Source organism: Protomyctophum bolini (genome assembly GCF_963924005.1).
Source record: "Protomyctophum bolini genome assembly, chromosome: 9".
In the NCBI taxonomy this organism is placed as follows: Eukaryota; Metazoa; Chordata; class Actinopteri; order Myctophiformes; family Myctophidae; genus Protomyctophum; species Protomyctophum bolini.
The window spans coordinates 12,241,241-12,257,472 of NC_137870.1; the positions used below are offsets into that span (position 1 = coordinate 12,241,241).

A 16,232-nucleotide genomic window follows, 5' to 3' on the forward strand; every position below is an offset into this window, starting at 1 on the left:
GTGGTCAAGAGGTGTGTGCTCTACCGACTGAGCATAACATGATGCTAACACCAAAAGGGGTTCCAGCCCAAAATGGGTTAATCTTGCCTACACCCACTTCAGTGAGTTTAGTTCACACGGCTGTTTATAACATTGCTTCTCAAAATGGAGTCTGGGGACCCCCAGGGGTCCTTGGGGTGGGTTCCAGGGGGCCAAAGCAAATGTAGTTAACATAACATCACAATAATTTTAACCACTTTAAAATTATGTTGGTTATTCAACAAATAGCAGATCTAAAAGCTCACAGTGCGTTACTTTGTGTGAGCGCTGCAAGCTTGAACATTTTGTACAATGTACATCTGCAATTTTGAAAATATTTATATACAGTCCATACTTCTTAAATCGTTCTCAAATCTTCTATTAACGGCTAGGTGTGCTGTCATGCCCATTTCGGCACGGCTGGATAGCCTAGTTCAACAAATTGCAGGAAAACTACCTGTAGCAATATAAATATTTCATTCCACTTTTGTCTTTTTTCTCCTTTTTTGGGCGACTCCACTGTGCAACACCAGAGGGGGGCTCAAGTACCACTAGTGGTACACGTACCAGTGGTTGGGAACCTCTGGTTTAGAAGATCCTCCTGACTGTGAATGATGCAACCATCACCTATCTGCTGGCTGTCTCTTCCACCCAGTCATTACTAATCAATGTAGTATGAGACGGAGCATTTATCTCTTCCATCCAGGTAATTCAATCACCTTTGATTTTCTCCAATCAATTCACTCTTCTCCCCCAGGTGAGGCAGCAATTTATCAATCAATGTCTGTGTATTTGTTCTGTGTTAATAGACCACAAAGCGTGAACTCATGTTGCACGTCTAGCGTGGGCTCTGACCTGCTGAGTTATGAATGAGTATTAACACAAAGCAGCTTAAGAGAGTGTTGCTGCACTGGACTGTGTTTGCTAAATGTGTTTGGCTGTCCAGTCTCCCGAGTCGTCCCGACATCTGACCTGTTAATCCCAGCCTTGTGTCCAAGCTTTCTCTCACCCCCACACACACACACACACACACACACACACACAGTATAAATAAACAAATACAGAGAGAGAAAAAGAGGAGAAAGTAACAGAGGGGACAGAGAGAGAGAGAGCTGTACATTGGATAAATACTTCTAACCCACAGATTCAAATATCCAAACTCCTACTCAGTTAGAGAGCGACACACACACACACACACACACACACACACAGCCCCACCCACATTTGAGTAACCCCAGTGAATAAGCCAGTGTTTGTGTGCGTGTATAGTCTGTGTGTGAATGAGTCTGTGTGCTATGAAATTAGCCCGCGATGTATGACCCGATTCAACTACAGCTATATTGCTCTGTTACCGTGCATGTCTCCATTCTGTCACTGTCCCCAATCTTTAACATGTTGTATAAGTGAAAACGACAGCCGACCCCTCCAAGGCACATACAGTGAACTGTGTTGTCAACATCTCTAGTGTCCTTTTTGAACTATAGTTCTTAAAAGTGACAAGCTGGCTCAAAGTGACAATTCTGAAGGACACGGCCTCTTAGTAGTTACTTCAGAATTATTGCTTTATAATTTTAATATAAAAGTAAAATCTGAATGTGTGTATAATAGGGTGTTGTTGTGCATGACTGACCAAAATCAAACTAAATTATTATTTATTAATAACAAATATTTGATTATTCGACCATCACTGGGTGCCTATCTGCATTTACTAGTCAGTGGTTCCCAAACTTTTCAGGTCGAGACCCAAAAGAGAGATTAGACGTTTGCCCAAACTTGTGAAAATATCAGATCTACAAGCATTAGTTATTTTCACTACTTCTTAAGTATTAAAAAAAAGAATACGGAATTTCTTAGATTTGTTTGTTTTAAAATGTATAAAATTATTTTACATTTCTATTGAAATCTATCTATATCTAGGAAAAGAAAATGGGATTTTTACGTGAGTCGTGACCCATAAAGATTGGTCTGTGACCCACAAATGGGTCCAGAGTCCCACTCCCAAGTCCCAACCCACTGTTTGGGAAACAGTGTGTATACCAAGTAGTGTATCTCCCTATAGCAGTAATGGGAGCCGCTATAGGGCCTGTCAATGACAGAAGATGAATCATTGATGAACAGTAGCTGGAGTCCATCTCTGTCTGACCTAGATAAGCAAAATAAATAAACAACAAGTCTGTCTCCACTTTATTGAATTAGTGAAATTAAATACGGGCTGACAGTTCCTCTATTGTCCGTCATTAACATTCTAAGAAGTTACAGTCGCTGCCAAGGTTTACAGTTACCTTTGGAGAGTCAATGCGTCATAATTCTAGCTCCATATCATGATTATCTGGCTGAAAATAGTCCCATCGTTCTTTAGCCTGCCGACACATATGCCACTTCCGCGATGCGCCTCACAAACAAAGAGCAATGCGAGCCGAGATTGTCCATATCCCCTCGTTCACTTTGCATTGGAGTCAGTTTCCCAGAAGCCCTTGCAAGCCAGTTATAGGTAGATTCCAGGTTACGTCATCATAACGCATCAGCCTCGTCACGATGTCCGCGACAAAGCCGGATTTTCATATCTTCCGCCTGCATTATTCATATGTTTACTTCGTCATTTTAATGCCAATAGAACGGCAATCCTATAGTATTAGACACTCAGTCCTGATGGTGGCAGTAATGTCACCATTATGCCGATTTTGACCAAATAGAGCGAATCTGGCGATATCACTTCCGGTTTAAGGAACAATAGCATCCGGTACTAGCTTTGGACTGTGCAGCACTATCAGATGTCCGGGATGCTAAGCGATCATTGTTTATTTTAATAACCAAGTCAAATTATTAATCTCTAATCAAGCCCAAAATATCACATTTATGCAGCGATGCACATAAAGACTGCGCGCGATTTCGGACAGTTTTAGGTAGATTACATCGGCCGTTAGCCAAACAAGCTAAAAGTTGCTACATATTGTTATATTAAGCTGCCGATTACGGGGGATTAAACGATTATGTCAATTACGTCAATAGCCATAAGGGGTTTATTGATTAATTACGTCAATAGCCATAAGGGGGTTAAGAGAGAGAAAGGGGGAGAGGAAAGCAGAGCAAGGGCAGGAGATGGAGAGACAGTTAAACAGGGCAATAGGAGGCAGAGAGGGTGCATAGTAAAACCCTTTAGTGTTGATTTAACACTTTAGGTCCCTAATTACTCTTCAACTGATGATTTTACTGTGTGTGAGGATGAAGGGTGTGAGAGAGAGAGATGTACTTCTGTCTGTTCTTTGCTTGTTCCTTTGAAGACCAAACGTGTTGGAAAAACCTTGTGGGCTTGCATCCTGCTGTTCCTCTATTGACTAATTATACACTTTACACAATGACAACAATGCCCTCGGTGGCAACCACACACACACACACACACACACACACCCACCCACACCCACACACACACACCCACACCCACACACACACACACACACACACACACACACACACACACACACACGATAGTAACACACAAAATGGAACCACTCACACACAGAAAAACAATTCAAGAGACCAAGTCTGTCTGAGTTTATCCACTTGTTCCATGTGGCACACAAACACACACGCACACACAGTCTGTACTCTTTGGTTCTGTTCAGTGTCTTGTCTTTCTCAGGGTCCTGTTCCAGTGCCACGGCCCTCAAAAGGCCCCACAGAGCCCACTGCACCAGAGCCCACTGCACCAGACCCCCCTCCCGACTCGGCTGTCCCTTTTGTTTGCCTGTCTGGAATTCACCTAGTGGCTGAGGGGCCTGGATGAGGTAGGGGCGCGCACGCACACACATACACACGCACACATGGCTGCCTATACAGAATCCTTCTATTCTTAAAGTTGCACTAGTCTTCTTTGGATGAGGCCCTAGACTACATAGTCGAACAGATTAACATAGCACACACAGCACTGTGAAGAGCACGCAATAATATTGTGTGCTCTTATGTTCACAGTGTTATGTTGTGTGTGTGTGTGTGTGTGTGTGTGTATTATGTTGGTTGCTTTGCTACAGGAAGGAATACTACCAATTTATACTAATCTTCACAATACTTAAGACAGGCGACAGCATTCCCAATTCAAATTTACATGTTATAATTATAAAAATTACTCTAGGTTACAAATGACCTACAACTGAATTTCCGTATCCGGGTTTAATAAAGGTCTATCTATCGATCTATAATTAGTTCTCACGGCTTCAATTGAGGCGTTTTGTAAATGTGTACATGAAGCAGATTAAAGCTCCTCGCTATCTGTACTGTAGTCACATAATGTTGCTGTCGGGCAGAAACCTCTTATCTCTGGGAACAGAATGGCATTCCGACGCACCGCCATCCCAACTGCATGGCTTCCGCGTGCTGTTAGGGTTAGTATTGAGCACGTCGGAATAGTGGTCTTCGGACTGCCGGTGTGAAAACCGTATCTCTATATTCTAACTGTTTTTGAGCGGTGCCTAACCGCACCAATGACTGGCCGTGTGTCTCTATCCATTTGAGTACGGACAACTGCAATACCCGGTGACACGGTTGAGCGCACATGGACACACACACACACACACACCCTACCCTACCTGATCATACCACACAAAAGCATCAAAAGTAGCAGATCTACAAGCTCAAAACTCAGCGAGAAGCAACACGCTTTGAGCTTGTCGATCTGCTTTGCCGTTCTTGAGGTATCCAACATCGGACAGACAACATAATTATACTGTATGTCAATGCACGGAGTTGTAACTGCCGCTGCTAAAGCAAGGAACGTGCACAAGACAATGGCGAACAGAGCTACAGTAAAGAAAATTATAGTAGATCTGGTGAACAGGGCGACGGGAGAGGACATTAAACTATCAATGAGAGAGAGAGAGAGAGTCACCACTATGTATATGTCCTGTGCTCACAGGATAATGCTGAGTGGACAGGACCACGACAGACGTAACTGAGCTTTGCAGCACCATCCCACTGTATACTCACTCACACACAGAACGATACAACCACACACACACACACACACACACACACACACACACACACACACACACACACACACACGTCAGGCCTGGATTTTCATCATTGCTTTGACATTACCAAATGCCAAGGTCATCAAATAAAACTATGAACTGAATTTCTACTGAAATAATGAAATGAACTTAAGGCCAGGGTCAAGGATAATTTCATTTTAATATATGGTATAACTACTAGTGAAACTTATATTGTACTGCTATTTATTTATTATTTACCATTATCTTTGAGGGGCGCTAGCCTCTCCTATGCCTGTGTTTCCTGGTTTGTGTAAACACAAACATTGAAGACAATAAGAGCCCCCCTCACTTCACACGGGTGTGATTCGGTAGGTGCCAGCTAAATGTACAACATGAGCAAAGAGCGGCTCTTGCTGTTCAGTTTTCAGCGAAGAGGTGACCACCGAAAACTACAACATGACGTCACGCCACTAACCACCGTTTCGGTCGGCACCTCTTCACCGAAAACTGGACTATGAATAGGCCTTTAGTCACAGTGAGGCACTGGCCTGCATTGTAGATTGAGTCTAATAAATAAATGAAAAGAATATATATATATATATATATATATATCTCTTTCCCAGACAGAGAAATGTTGTCCCATCATATAAAGCCAGACACGGTCAATAACCTGGACTTGTTAGCAGCTGTTACTATCAATAACCTTGCTGTGTGTGTGTGTGTGTGTGTGTGTGTGTGTGTGTGTGTGTGTGTGTGTGTGTGTGTGTGTGTGTGTGTGTGTGTGTGTGATGATGGCTGCTGATAAAGCAGACATGTCCACAGGCAAGGTAAAAGTTTGGTCAACAGTGTCGACCCCAATTCTACCACTACTGTATCTACAAGAACAGTCAAACAAACTGTGTGTGAATGTGAATAAAAGGCGTGAATATTTGACCATGGTGTAGACTGTAGAGTGTAGACACATGCACAAACACACTTGCATGCACCACACACACACACACACACACACACACACACAAGCCCATGGTGAATACAAGAGATCTGTACCTTACACTAGAATACAAATGCACCGAGAAATCAGCACACTCATGCAATTAATCATACTGAATTTGTACGCGTGTACACTAAAGTAAAACGATTTCACTTTAATAATGCCTTATAATAATGTGCCTTGAATGCACTAAGCATAAATCTGCATTGGATGAAAGTCAGTTCATTTCCAGTACTGAGGGAACACTTACACTGCCAGCTGGGTGATACCGTTGTAAATTGCACCAGATGTACACTACTTGCACTGATTGAGACCGCAGGCGCAGTTTACTATGAAAAGTAAAACCCGTCAGTCAGTCCGTCACCCCACGCCTCCACATATGGTCACGCATCGTGACATCACATCTAGTCACCCAGATCTCCATATATGGAGATATATATATCACTTCTCCTAGTCACGCATTGTGACATCACTTCTCCATATATGATCACTCATATGTCAGTCTGACATGAACCCTCTACACTCAAGACGCACTACATATGGCCATGAACTCGGGCCATACCCGTTTTTCACTGTGCATTTTTGGTCAAAGTTGATCCCGTGCCAAAGCGACAGCACTCGTCCACCAGTCTGCCGTCACCCAAGCAGATTCGTGCACACGCCGATCTGCCACCAGATTAATATTTTAACTCCTGCTTCTCAACTGTGCCGTATTAAGAAGCTATGTTGTTTCAGGTCGTCTGTCGCCCTCAGGCGTCTTACTGGTAATTATATGCACCAATTAATCTGAATAGTGAATACTGTTTGAATCGGTTTTCAGCTGTCTTTGTTAACATTTTCATTATCACACACACACACACACACACACACACACACACACACACACACACACACAGAGGAGTGCCAGTGGGACTAATCTCATTAAAGCAACGAGTGCACTGCAGTCTGTGTACATTTGTGTGTGTATATAGTGCACATCTCCCTGATTACACCAGACAAGCATACAGCCCCCGTTAGTTCCAGTAGGACACATAATAACCAACAACCCAATGCTTACAAGCAAATAAGACATTCCATACAGCAATGGTTCCCAAACGTTTTAGCCCAAATTAGACATTCCCCAGGGACCCAAATTAGTGAAAATGGCATATCTACAAGCTCACAATGCATCGCTTTCGCAGGTGAAAATGGGGACAATGGAGTGTTTTCATTTTTCCACAGTGATTAGAGCTAATATGATGCTTGGTGATCTGATCATCCCAATTTATGTAGGCCTACTCTGCCTGTATGTATCATCCTGATCCCCCTCTAACTTATTCTTGAGTTCCTGATATTTTCCCACACTCTGTCTGTCAGCCTGTCATCAGTTAACATTTACATGTAGTGATTCATTCCCTTCATTCACATCCAGAACGTGCAGTGATTGCAATTGCAGAATAAGCCTAGTGTCAGGTGGCCAATAGGCCCAGAGAGTACTGCCAAAGGTCAGAGCCATAGTGCCCAGACAAGATTATCTCTGTGCACTTTAAATCAAGGCTTGCTAATACATCATTAGATTTTTTAAATATGGCCATGGCATCCCCTCAACCTACATTCAGGGCCCTTCTTTGTTAAGACAACAGGAGGACGTGGCGAGAGCGAGAGGAAGGGAGTTTTAGTGGGATTCATTCACAGGCCAGCAGGGTGGTTCCAGTGGTCAGGGTCTACCACTCCACCCTCTCTTTAGAGACACCACGTTACCGACGTTTACTGCTTGTTTACACCAGGCCTGGCTGGAACCAATAACAGCTTCCCCGATTCTAAACCTCGTCAGCAGTAAAATACTGGGTCTTAATTTAACTCTGTGTACATTAATGTTTGCACACTCTTGGCGTTACACATGGACGAATCAACACTGAGGATTTGACTGCGTATGGAAAACAATATAATTTAGCATATAGTTTATTGCACTGTGATGTATCCGGTGGACTTGTTGTTGATGGTGTCGAGCATGCCAAAAACAGCTTCCTGAGAAGCTCACATGACCACAGAAAGGTCAAAGTTTCTGCACACGCCTTCGGACAGTTCAAGTTTTAAAAGGGAAACAACAGGTGTTGAGGTTAGTGTTACTGCAGCATGAGTGACGAGGACTCCTGATGCAATGTACAGTAAATACATCTTCGCCAGTGGTTCTCAACCTGTGGGCCGGGCCCACTGGTTGGCCGTGATTAAATCCAGAGTGGAAAAATAACACTAAGAGTGTAATGATAATTATCAATAAAAATCAAATACATAAAAATGACATAGCACAATATTTATTTTATTCCTTTAAAACCTTTAAAAGTATGTTTGCATTGTGAACTATACCGTGTTAGTTCCAACTGATCCAAGCCGGAAATACAATGGTTTGATTGATCATTACAATAAACTGTAGTCTGGAAACCAAACCAGATGAATCTGCCGCCAGGGGAAACAAATCCCTGGGGAGATTGGTCTGCTGACTCTGATTGGTGACCAATCAGAGGGGGGAAAAAAGCAGCTTCACATTTGTAACCGCCCCCTGGGAATATTATCTATGCAGCGATATTAATCTGGCTATGCAAGGCTACTGAAAATGCATGCGGACATTAACCCTTTTGAGATCTTTCAAGTGGGCCCTGGTCCATAAAATGTTGAGAACCACCGAGTTACACCATGGGCAGTGTGTTTGGTACATGACTGGCTTATGGTTCTATGTCTATGTCTGTGCATAACAAAACATGTTATGTCATCACTTTTAATAGCCGCTAGGCTAAAAGCTTCAGCTGACTATGCAGTAATATAGAGCATTTTATTTGGAGTGACTCATGCTGCATTCACACTAGCGGAAATGAAACCTACAAAACGACTCAGTGCTGCCAGCTTGCTGTACTGACTGTCACCGAATGGTTGTTGGAGGTGTTGCTCAAGCCACAGTTTTCAAGTGAAAAGGGTTTACACAGCGCAGGGAACCGGTTAACAGCAATAATGAGTTTTTCTTCCATTTATGGAAAGGAGCCGGAATTGTGGGGAGAGACTGGAAGTGGAAATTATGCAACAAAACTACAAAACAGATGAAAAAAGTTGAAGCCAGCTCATACTTTCAATTGTAGCACGTCATGCCGGTCATGCAAGTGCTGGGCGTCACTTTGCAGTTTCATGCCACTGGCTTCCTTTTAAAATGACTTGGAGCCTGTTGCATGAACGCACCATTATAATACAAGCACTGCAGCGACCCAATAAGCTTAAATTCTTAAATCATCATTTTTTGTAAGTAAAGACTTCCCAACCAGTGCCAAAACAATGCCCTTGCTAAGCCTGTAAACATGACATGTATCAGTGAGACTACAGTCTGATAAAACCTTCTGCTATAAATCATCATCGCAATCACTGTGCATGTCTGACCTGTTTTACCTGTAGTGGCTCGGTGTGAGTGAGAGTGTGCATGTGCGTGTGTGAGAGTGAGAGAATGATGTGCCTTCTGTTCTGAGATAATTTACATACATTATACTGTATAATTTGTTCACATACACTCTCACACAGTCCTAGACAGATACAGACACACACTTACCTTCTGTAGGCTGGTTGGGTTGAGTTGGGTTTTATCGATAATCTTAATTGCAACCTGAGGACAGAAAAGGATAGACATTACACAGCCATACTACATATGGCTGTGATAGCAGGAAGCATTTCAATAAAGGTGCTACACTCCTATTTCAGATATTGAAAACAATATCGTCAGTCTATGGTTTTTTTCTCCTCCATTGAACACCAGGTTGATCTGTTTTTCTCTTCAAATTTTGTCAACTTGATGACAAATTGAAGAGTAGACAATCCAACATAAAATGTTGCTGAACATGAATACATACATTCAGTGGGAATGCAGTAGTGAACAGTAGTTGGAAGTACTACAGCCATGGTTGAATCACACATCACAACACCATCTGCTATCGTTGCTGTCGGGTAGAAACCTCTTATCTCCATATTTAAAGATTGTGTTTTTTCGTAAATTAATGCTTTATACTTGACCATACAGTACAACAGCGTCACACAAAAGTATAAAAAATACCAGATCTACAAGCTTGAAAAGTGGCGAGAAGCGGCACGTGTCAAGCTTGTAGATCTGCTATTTTTTAAAATTTTAATCCCGAAATGTAACAGTTTTGGACATAATGAGGATTCCACCCATCAGAATAGGAAATTGTGATAATTGATTTTGTACACATCTCAGAGCTCTACTAAAAATCTAATCCGACAACAAAGTCAACACATGCTGGGATCCACTGAACAAACCACAGTGATGCAAATAGCCTGCATCCTTAGACTCACTAAATTGAGAAAAGACGCAATTATGTCACCCTCCGGGGGTCCTGGGATGCAATACTGTACTCAGTAATGTACCTAACGTAATGGAGTAAGACTCATAAAATGCGACCCATCTAAAAGACCACCCCTGGGTCCCAGGGCCGGGACCCATTACATTGAAAACCTGATTTACATCACTGAAACCACACAGGTAGTATATAATAGACTTAACAATGTTCTGTGGCCAGGTCAAAGTAGCACTGTAAACCAACAATATAGGCCATTATGCTTTTTTCTTTATGACAGACAGCAGAGCTCACATGATCCAGCAAACAGGCAGGGGATGAAAAGTCTACTGAGCCTCAAGGACTTAACAACTTAGCCAATGTAGGTCAAGACTTTATGACCCCGACAGACAATGCGTTTCAACACAAGGTTGCAGGGGGATACGCACAGACGTGGATAGGTAGGCACACACACACTGACACACACACACACACACAAGACCAGACTCACTTCTCTGCCAGTCAGTATGTGGCGTGCCAGTTTGACCTTGGCGAAGTTGCCCTTGCCAATGGTCTTGAGCAACCGGTAGTTCCCTATGTGAGGCTGTTCGTCGGAACACAAGGCGATGGAGTTCCGACATCGTGCACCCAGCGACCGGCTCGACCAACCGGTACCTTTCTCTGAGCGGCTGGCCGACAGGGAGGTATGCTGAGGAGAAAAAAGAAAGATAGAGTTCATTATTCAAGGGGCACGGTGGCACAGTCGGTAGTGTGGTCACCTCACAGCTAGAAGGTCCTGCGCCGCCATCTCACAAACGTTGGGTGGAGGAGGTTATGTCACATCTCAAGCTCGAAGAACCTAAATATACAATCAAGGGCTCCACTCAGAAATATACCAGAGTTTGGCAACCGTTTTTAACCTACTTTGCGGTAGTATTTTCTACATAGTCATTGGCCATCTTTGTATTTTTGTTCAAATAAGTGTTAAATAGCTCTACACATAATTCTCTGTACTGTTCAAGGAGAGAACATTCATACAGGATAGAAGATAAACAAAATTGGAATTGGAAGTGAAGAAACTAAAACATTTATTTTTTAAAGTGTCCAAAATGTCTCTCCTGAATGGAGAGAAAAACTAGTGAGTGTACATAGGAAAGTGCACAGCTTCCTAAATGTCACCCATGACCCCCCACAAAGCCAGCATTCCTCTCATGTGTGAGGTCAGTAGTGGGAGACACGTGACATGGGACAAAAGAGGCAAGTTGGCATAGCCTCATTGATCTGCCCAATACTCACTAATCCAGCAAGGGGACTTTGGGCCGTGACTTCCATGTGTCCTTGACTGCTTGCAGGAGGTTGATCAGGGAAAAAAGGAACTAAGTAGACTAAAAGGAATCTCTTTACCAATAAATGGCAGATACTGTACATTTAAAATATATATTTTGGACTATATATATATATATTTTGGACTAGACTCCAATTAATTAATATATGCAAAGCAGGGCTAAAACCATGTGGCATGGGTTTATGACAACTGGAAACTAACAAAAGACAAATTCGTTTTTTGTTGTTTTTCTCATGATTTTGTAACTGTAACAAACTGTAACACTGTAACTATAAAATATTCCCGGGTGAGCTGATCAGTTTTTCTTCTGAACTTTGCCAGAAAGGCACACTTTGTACTTTTGCTAGGAAAATAAAATGACAAATCCTAGAATTTCAAAAAATATCTGTTTGTTAACTCATGGCAAATTCAGCACAGCCTGATCCAAGGCCTCTGGGTCCAATCAGTTTTAAGCATCGAATACATGCTAAAATAAAGTCAATCCATCTGTTTCCCTCTGAGCTTAAAGCAGAGAAAAATATTTCTCCCCAGGAGACTAATACATTTCAGACATCTGCAGTGGGTTTGGAAATCCAGCACACATAAGGAAGTCGAGGAAACTATCAACTATACAGACATATATATCGAGTTAACTTCTGAGGTTCATGGACTCGCAGTGCCTGATATACACAAACGTATGGTAAATTTGAAATGTATGTTGCACACTGATCACTGAACATAGTAGCTCTACATCCCAGAATGCGGCAAGGAAGGATCACACGGCAAAGTATGGTAGTACAAAGTTAAAACCAGTCTTTACTGACGCAACCTGCCAATAAGGATACTGATTGTGACTATATCATTACAAAAACATATTATAATAAATCTACTGTATATAGCTTTTGATATTTCCTGATGCCGACAGCTAATCACAGATCCAGAAGGCTGTTGCGTCTCAGTAAACAAACAGTCACTTTCACATGCTCCAAATAGGGAAGTGACAGAGCAAAGTGACAGAGGGTGGTGTTTAGGGAAGACTGATGCAACACGGTGTTAACAAAGTAACAAACTAGTGGGTTTTTCAACTTCAATGCTGGGAATACAGACTATTCCTTGTTTTCCATTCTACCATGCAGATAACTGAATTCACTTGTTGTCTCAGGTCTAAACCAGACCCTAAATAAGGAAACTGCTTATGGAAACCAGCAGTACTTTGGGGTTTGCAGAACTGGGTCTGAGAACTACAGTACTGGAGTAGGTATAACATTTTATCTTACAATGGCATTATAAAGCGTCGCAGTCCCGCCCCCTTTCATGACGCCAGGCCCAGGAAATAATTCACAATGCATTTTTCCCATAGACATTTCGAAACGCATTTAAAGACCTTATAAGCGTAAGACCTTATATAAGACCTTATAATTACAAAGAAGAAAAACAACAACAAAAAAGTGTTGTAACCTGCCGTTTTTTTCTACTTTCTAATTCTTTGTTTGGCCCAAAACATTGTGTTCATTGTCATGATTTGTCACGACAAGAGTTGGCTTTGTCCGTGGCGTAAACGTCTTTAAATAAATACTTTTTGAAAAGTTTATTAGGAAAATGAACAGCTATTTATTTTCCGGGTCTCTCGAGGGGGCGGGACTGCGACGCTCTATTCCAGCCACCCCAAAATGTCCCATCACGCCAGATTGATTGCTTGTCATCAGTGTAATCAGCTAATTACTTTGCATCCTGAAAGACTGGCCTACTTGAGGATATAAAAGTAGCTCAGACAATCAATTTAGGCTTCCCTCAGTCCAATAACTCACTATGTCGTTAAGCCATCTACCGTTTCAACAGGGCCCCACACAGGAAATACATATTAGACATTTAAAAGTAGAGGGAGAACTTGTAAAAGATGAAAATCCTTAGTTCTATTTGCAATAATTGGTATGGTGAGGGGGAGACTTTCATCCCGAGATAAATAGACTAGGAAGTAGGAATCTCTCTCATGATTAATTTCAGCACAGGCCATTATCTATTCCCACATGGTTCCCACGGACTGATGACCACACACACGCACAGATCTGAAGTGTGATAAAACCACATCACCTTGACATGCCCCCGCTGTGACTGTGGAGAGCTCTGTGCAGGAACAGTACACAGTAACAGTGAGCTCAGATCACAAGGTCAAGTGGCTTTTCCCACACACAGATATTCACACACTGACACACTTTTCACTGTGCTGCATCCACGCAATCACACACCATTACAGACACAAACACACATCAGACAAAAGACACAAGCTATCATGCACAGTAAAATCCTCAGTGTTACTTCGACTCTGGAAGTGTACAAATGTAACCAAATGGACACATCCATTGAATGCAAGTAGAATCAGATCATGAATTGAATGCATGATGGCCATGAGGCAAACAAGATTAATTGTGACAGGCCTAGTAAGCAATGTTATTCTCTTTAAAACAATATATATAAAGTCTAGTAATCATTGACATGATAAAATGTTATAGATGTTTACTTTGACCTTCAAAACATCTCTGCCAGTCAGATGAAAGAGCCCCTTGATAGTAGATCTTCAGAGTCAGACAGCTCTTTCCATCCTTGCACTTCTCCTGCACTCAAGATGAGTGCAGGAGACCCGATCTCATCTACCGCGCCCCCCCCCCCCCCCCCCCCCCCCCCCGCGCCCCCCCCCTCCTTTAAATCTGCAGACTCTCCTTTTTGCTCCCCTTCTCATTCCATTCATATATGCATCCACACCACCATGCAGTCCAAAGATTTTATTTGATTTAATTATTTATTTCCCTTTTTATATACTGGTATATCTTAATTAGTTGAGTGTGAAGGGGATAACATGCAGATTGGGGGGGAAAAGAGCCGCATATACATGCATATGCAAAATGTAGCCATTATTATTAGAAACATCAATTTTCTACTATAAATCAGCCAATATTGCACAAATAACGTGTCTATATGATTTGAGGGTGATCGATGTATGTTCACAACGGAGCATGCTGGTATGCAAATGAGTGCTCACATTACAATATAAAGCAATACATTTTCTACCTATAAATATTATGCGAAACCTTTCTAGTCATATGCAGAATAATTGCTCACCAATAGCGTTCTTCACCAATGGGTTTGCAAACCTCTCATCTCCATATTCTAACTTTTGTGTTTTTTTCCTACATGTATGTCCTACTTGATCATACAAAAGTATCAAAGCGCTTCGCGCCTCCACGTTCCAAGCTTGCAGATATTTGAATTTGAATCGTGAAAAGTAACAGTGAGCTTTCCACCCGACAGAGATGATGTTATATACAATGCATACACTTACATAGATAAATTCACCCACAACCATAGATTATAGTTTGACTGTCAAGCAGGCACATTGGATAAAAAGCTGTCCCTGAAATTCTATGACTCCATGCCATGGCATTCTGTTGTGCTGCCAACCTCACACACAGCGTCATTCTCTCCGCTACCCTTCCACCCATTAAGATGTGCCTCCCTCCCCTCTCCACTGTTCTCCTCTCCACACAGGGCTCCGCCCAACCCTTTTGTCTACCCCTGACGGTATCTTCGTCTTCAGTGACCTCACATCAATTTAGGTCTCACAGCCGCCTCCTTCCAGCATAGTCCTCCTCCCCTCCCCCACCTCACATACTTGTATCAAGAACAGCCTATGGATTTACTCTCCCCTCTTGACTGTCATGTGGTATTATTCATACATACATACGAGGGCCGGGGGTGTGTGGTGTCATGCAATCCAGGAATTTCAGCTCATCCTGTTGTACTCATCGTATGTGTGCGTGTATTGAAGGCAGAAGGAAGGGAGAGAGAGGGTTGGAGAGAGGGATGAAGACCCCTATGACTACGTGATAATACATAACATTAAACCTTTAATGGACAGAGCACAGATAGAGGGAGAGAGTGAAGTGGGTGGGGGTGTTTACTGAATGATTTGCACATCCAGCACACAAGCCGTACCTTGTTCTTGAATATTGAAAAGAATCCCATTCTCCGTGACAATCCCCTTAGTTTCAGAGCTCTATCTGCCTCTATCCAAAACAATCATTGTTCTAGATCAGGCTGTTACCAGTGTATCGAATAGTGTTGGCAATATGTCTTTTGTCAAAAAATGTCAGTAGGCGTACCAACACTGCGGCAAAGTTCCCACAGTTGTGCTCAGAAAAGGGTTTTATTGGTAGGTCTTTTCACTTTTCAAAAACTGTTTTGTCAATAATAAATATCACTGATATTGGTTGCTGCTAGTGGTGTTCACCACCAAATCATAGTTAAGTTTATCCTCCTTACTCAATACTCGGTAAGGCTGCCAGACTTGCCAGTTAAGACTAAAACGCTTTTTGCATTATTTCATTCATATTTGCATCCTGACAACTGGCAACAACCACAGGCTTTCTAACTTATATGTAGTGTGACGAGTTCTATCTATCATTGTATAACCATAATGTATTCCCTTCACACAACACAAGCTAATTGGTTTGCATTTGGTTCATATACATTCTATATACTGCAAATAAAAGAACATTAAGCTGGTTTGAAATAGATGAGCCATAACTGCCATGCGAGGGTGACAATCA

At 42.2% G+C, this 16,232-nt stretch overlaps 1 protein-coding gene across 4 annotated transcripts in view; it reads right to left on the reverse strand.

The window, feature by feature from the left end:
* The window catches only part of mark4b (MAP/microtubule affinity-regulating kinase 4b), a 99,762-nt gene that overhangs the window by 31,911 nt on the left and 51,619 nt on the right, over positions 1-16,232 (reverse strand). For all 4 annotated transcript variants that reach the window (XM_080773064.1, XM_080773065.1, XM_080773063.1 and 1 more), the window contains 2 exons: positions 10,816-11,013; positions 9,566-9,619 (listed from right to left, as the gene is read on the reverse strand). In XM_080773064.1, the coding sequence (XP_080629190.1) occupies positions 9,566-9,619; positions 10,816-11,013 (252 nt within the window). The remainder of the gene's footprint in view (positions 1-9,565; positions 9,620-10,815; positions 11,014-16,232) is intronic.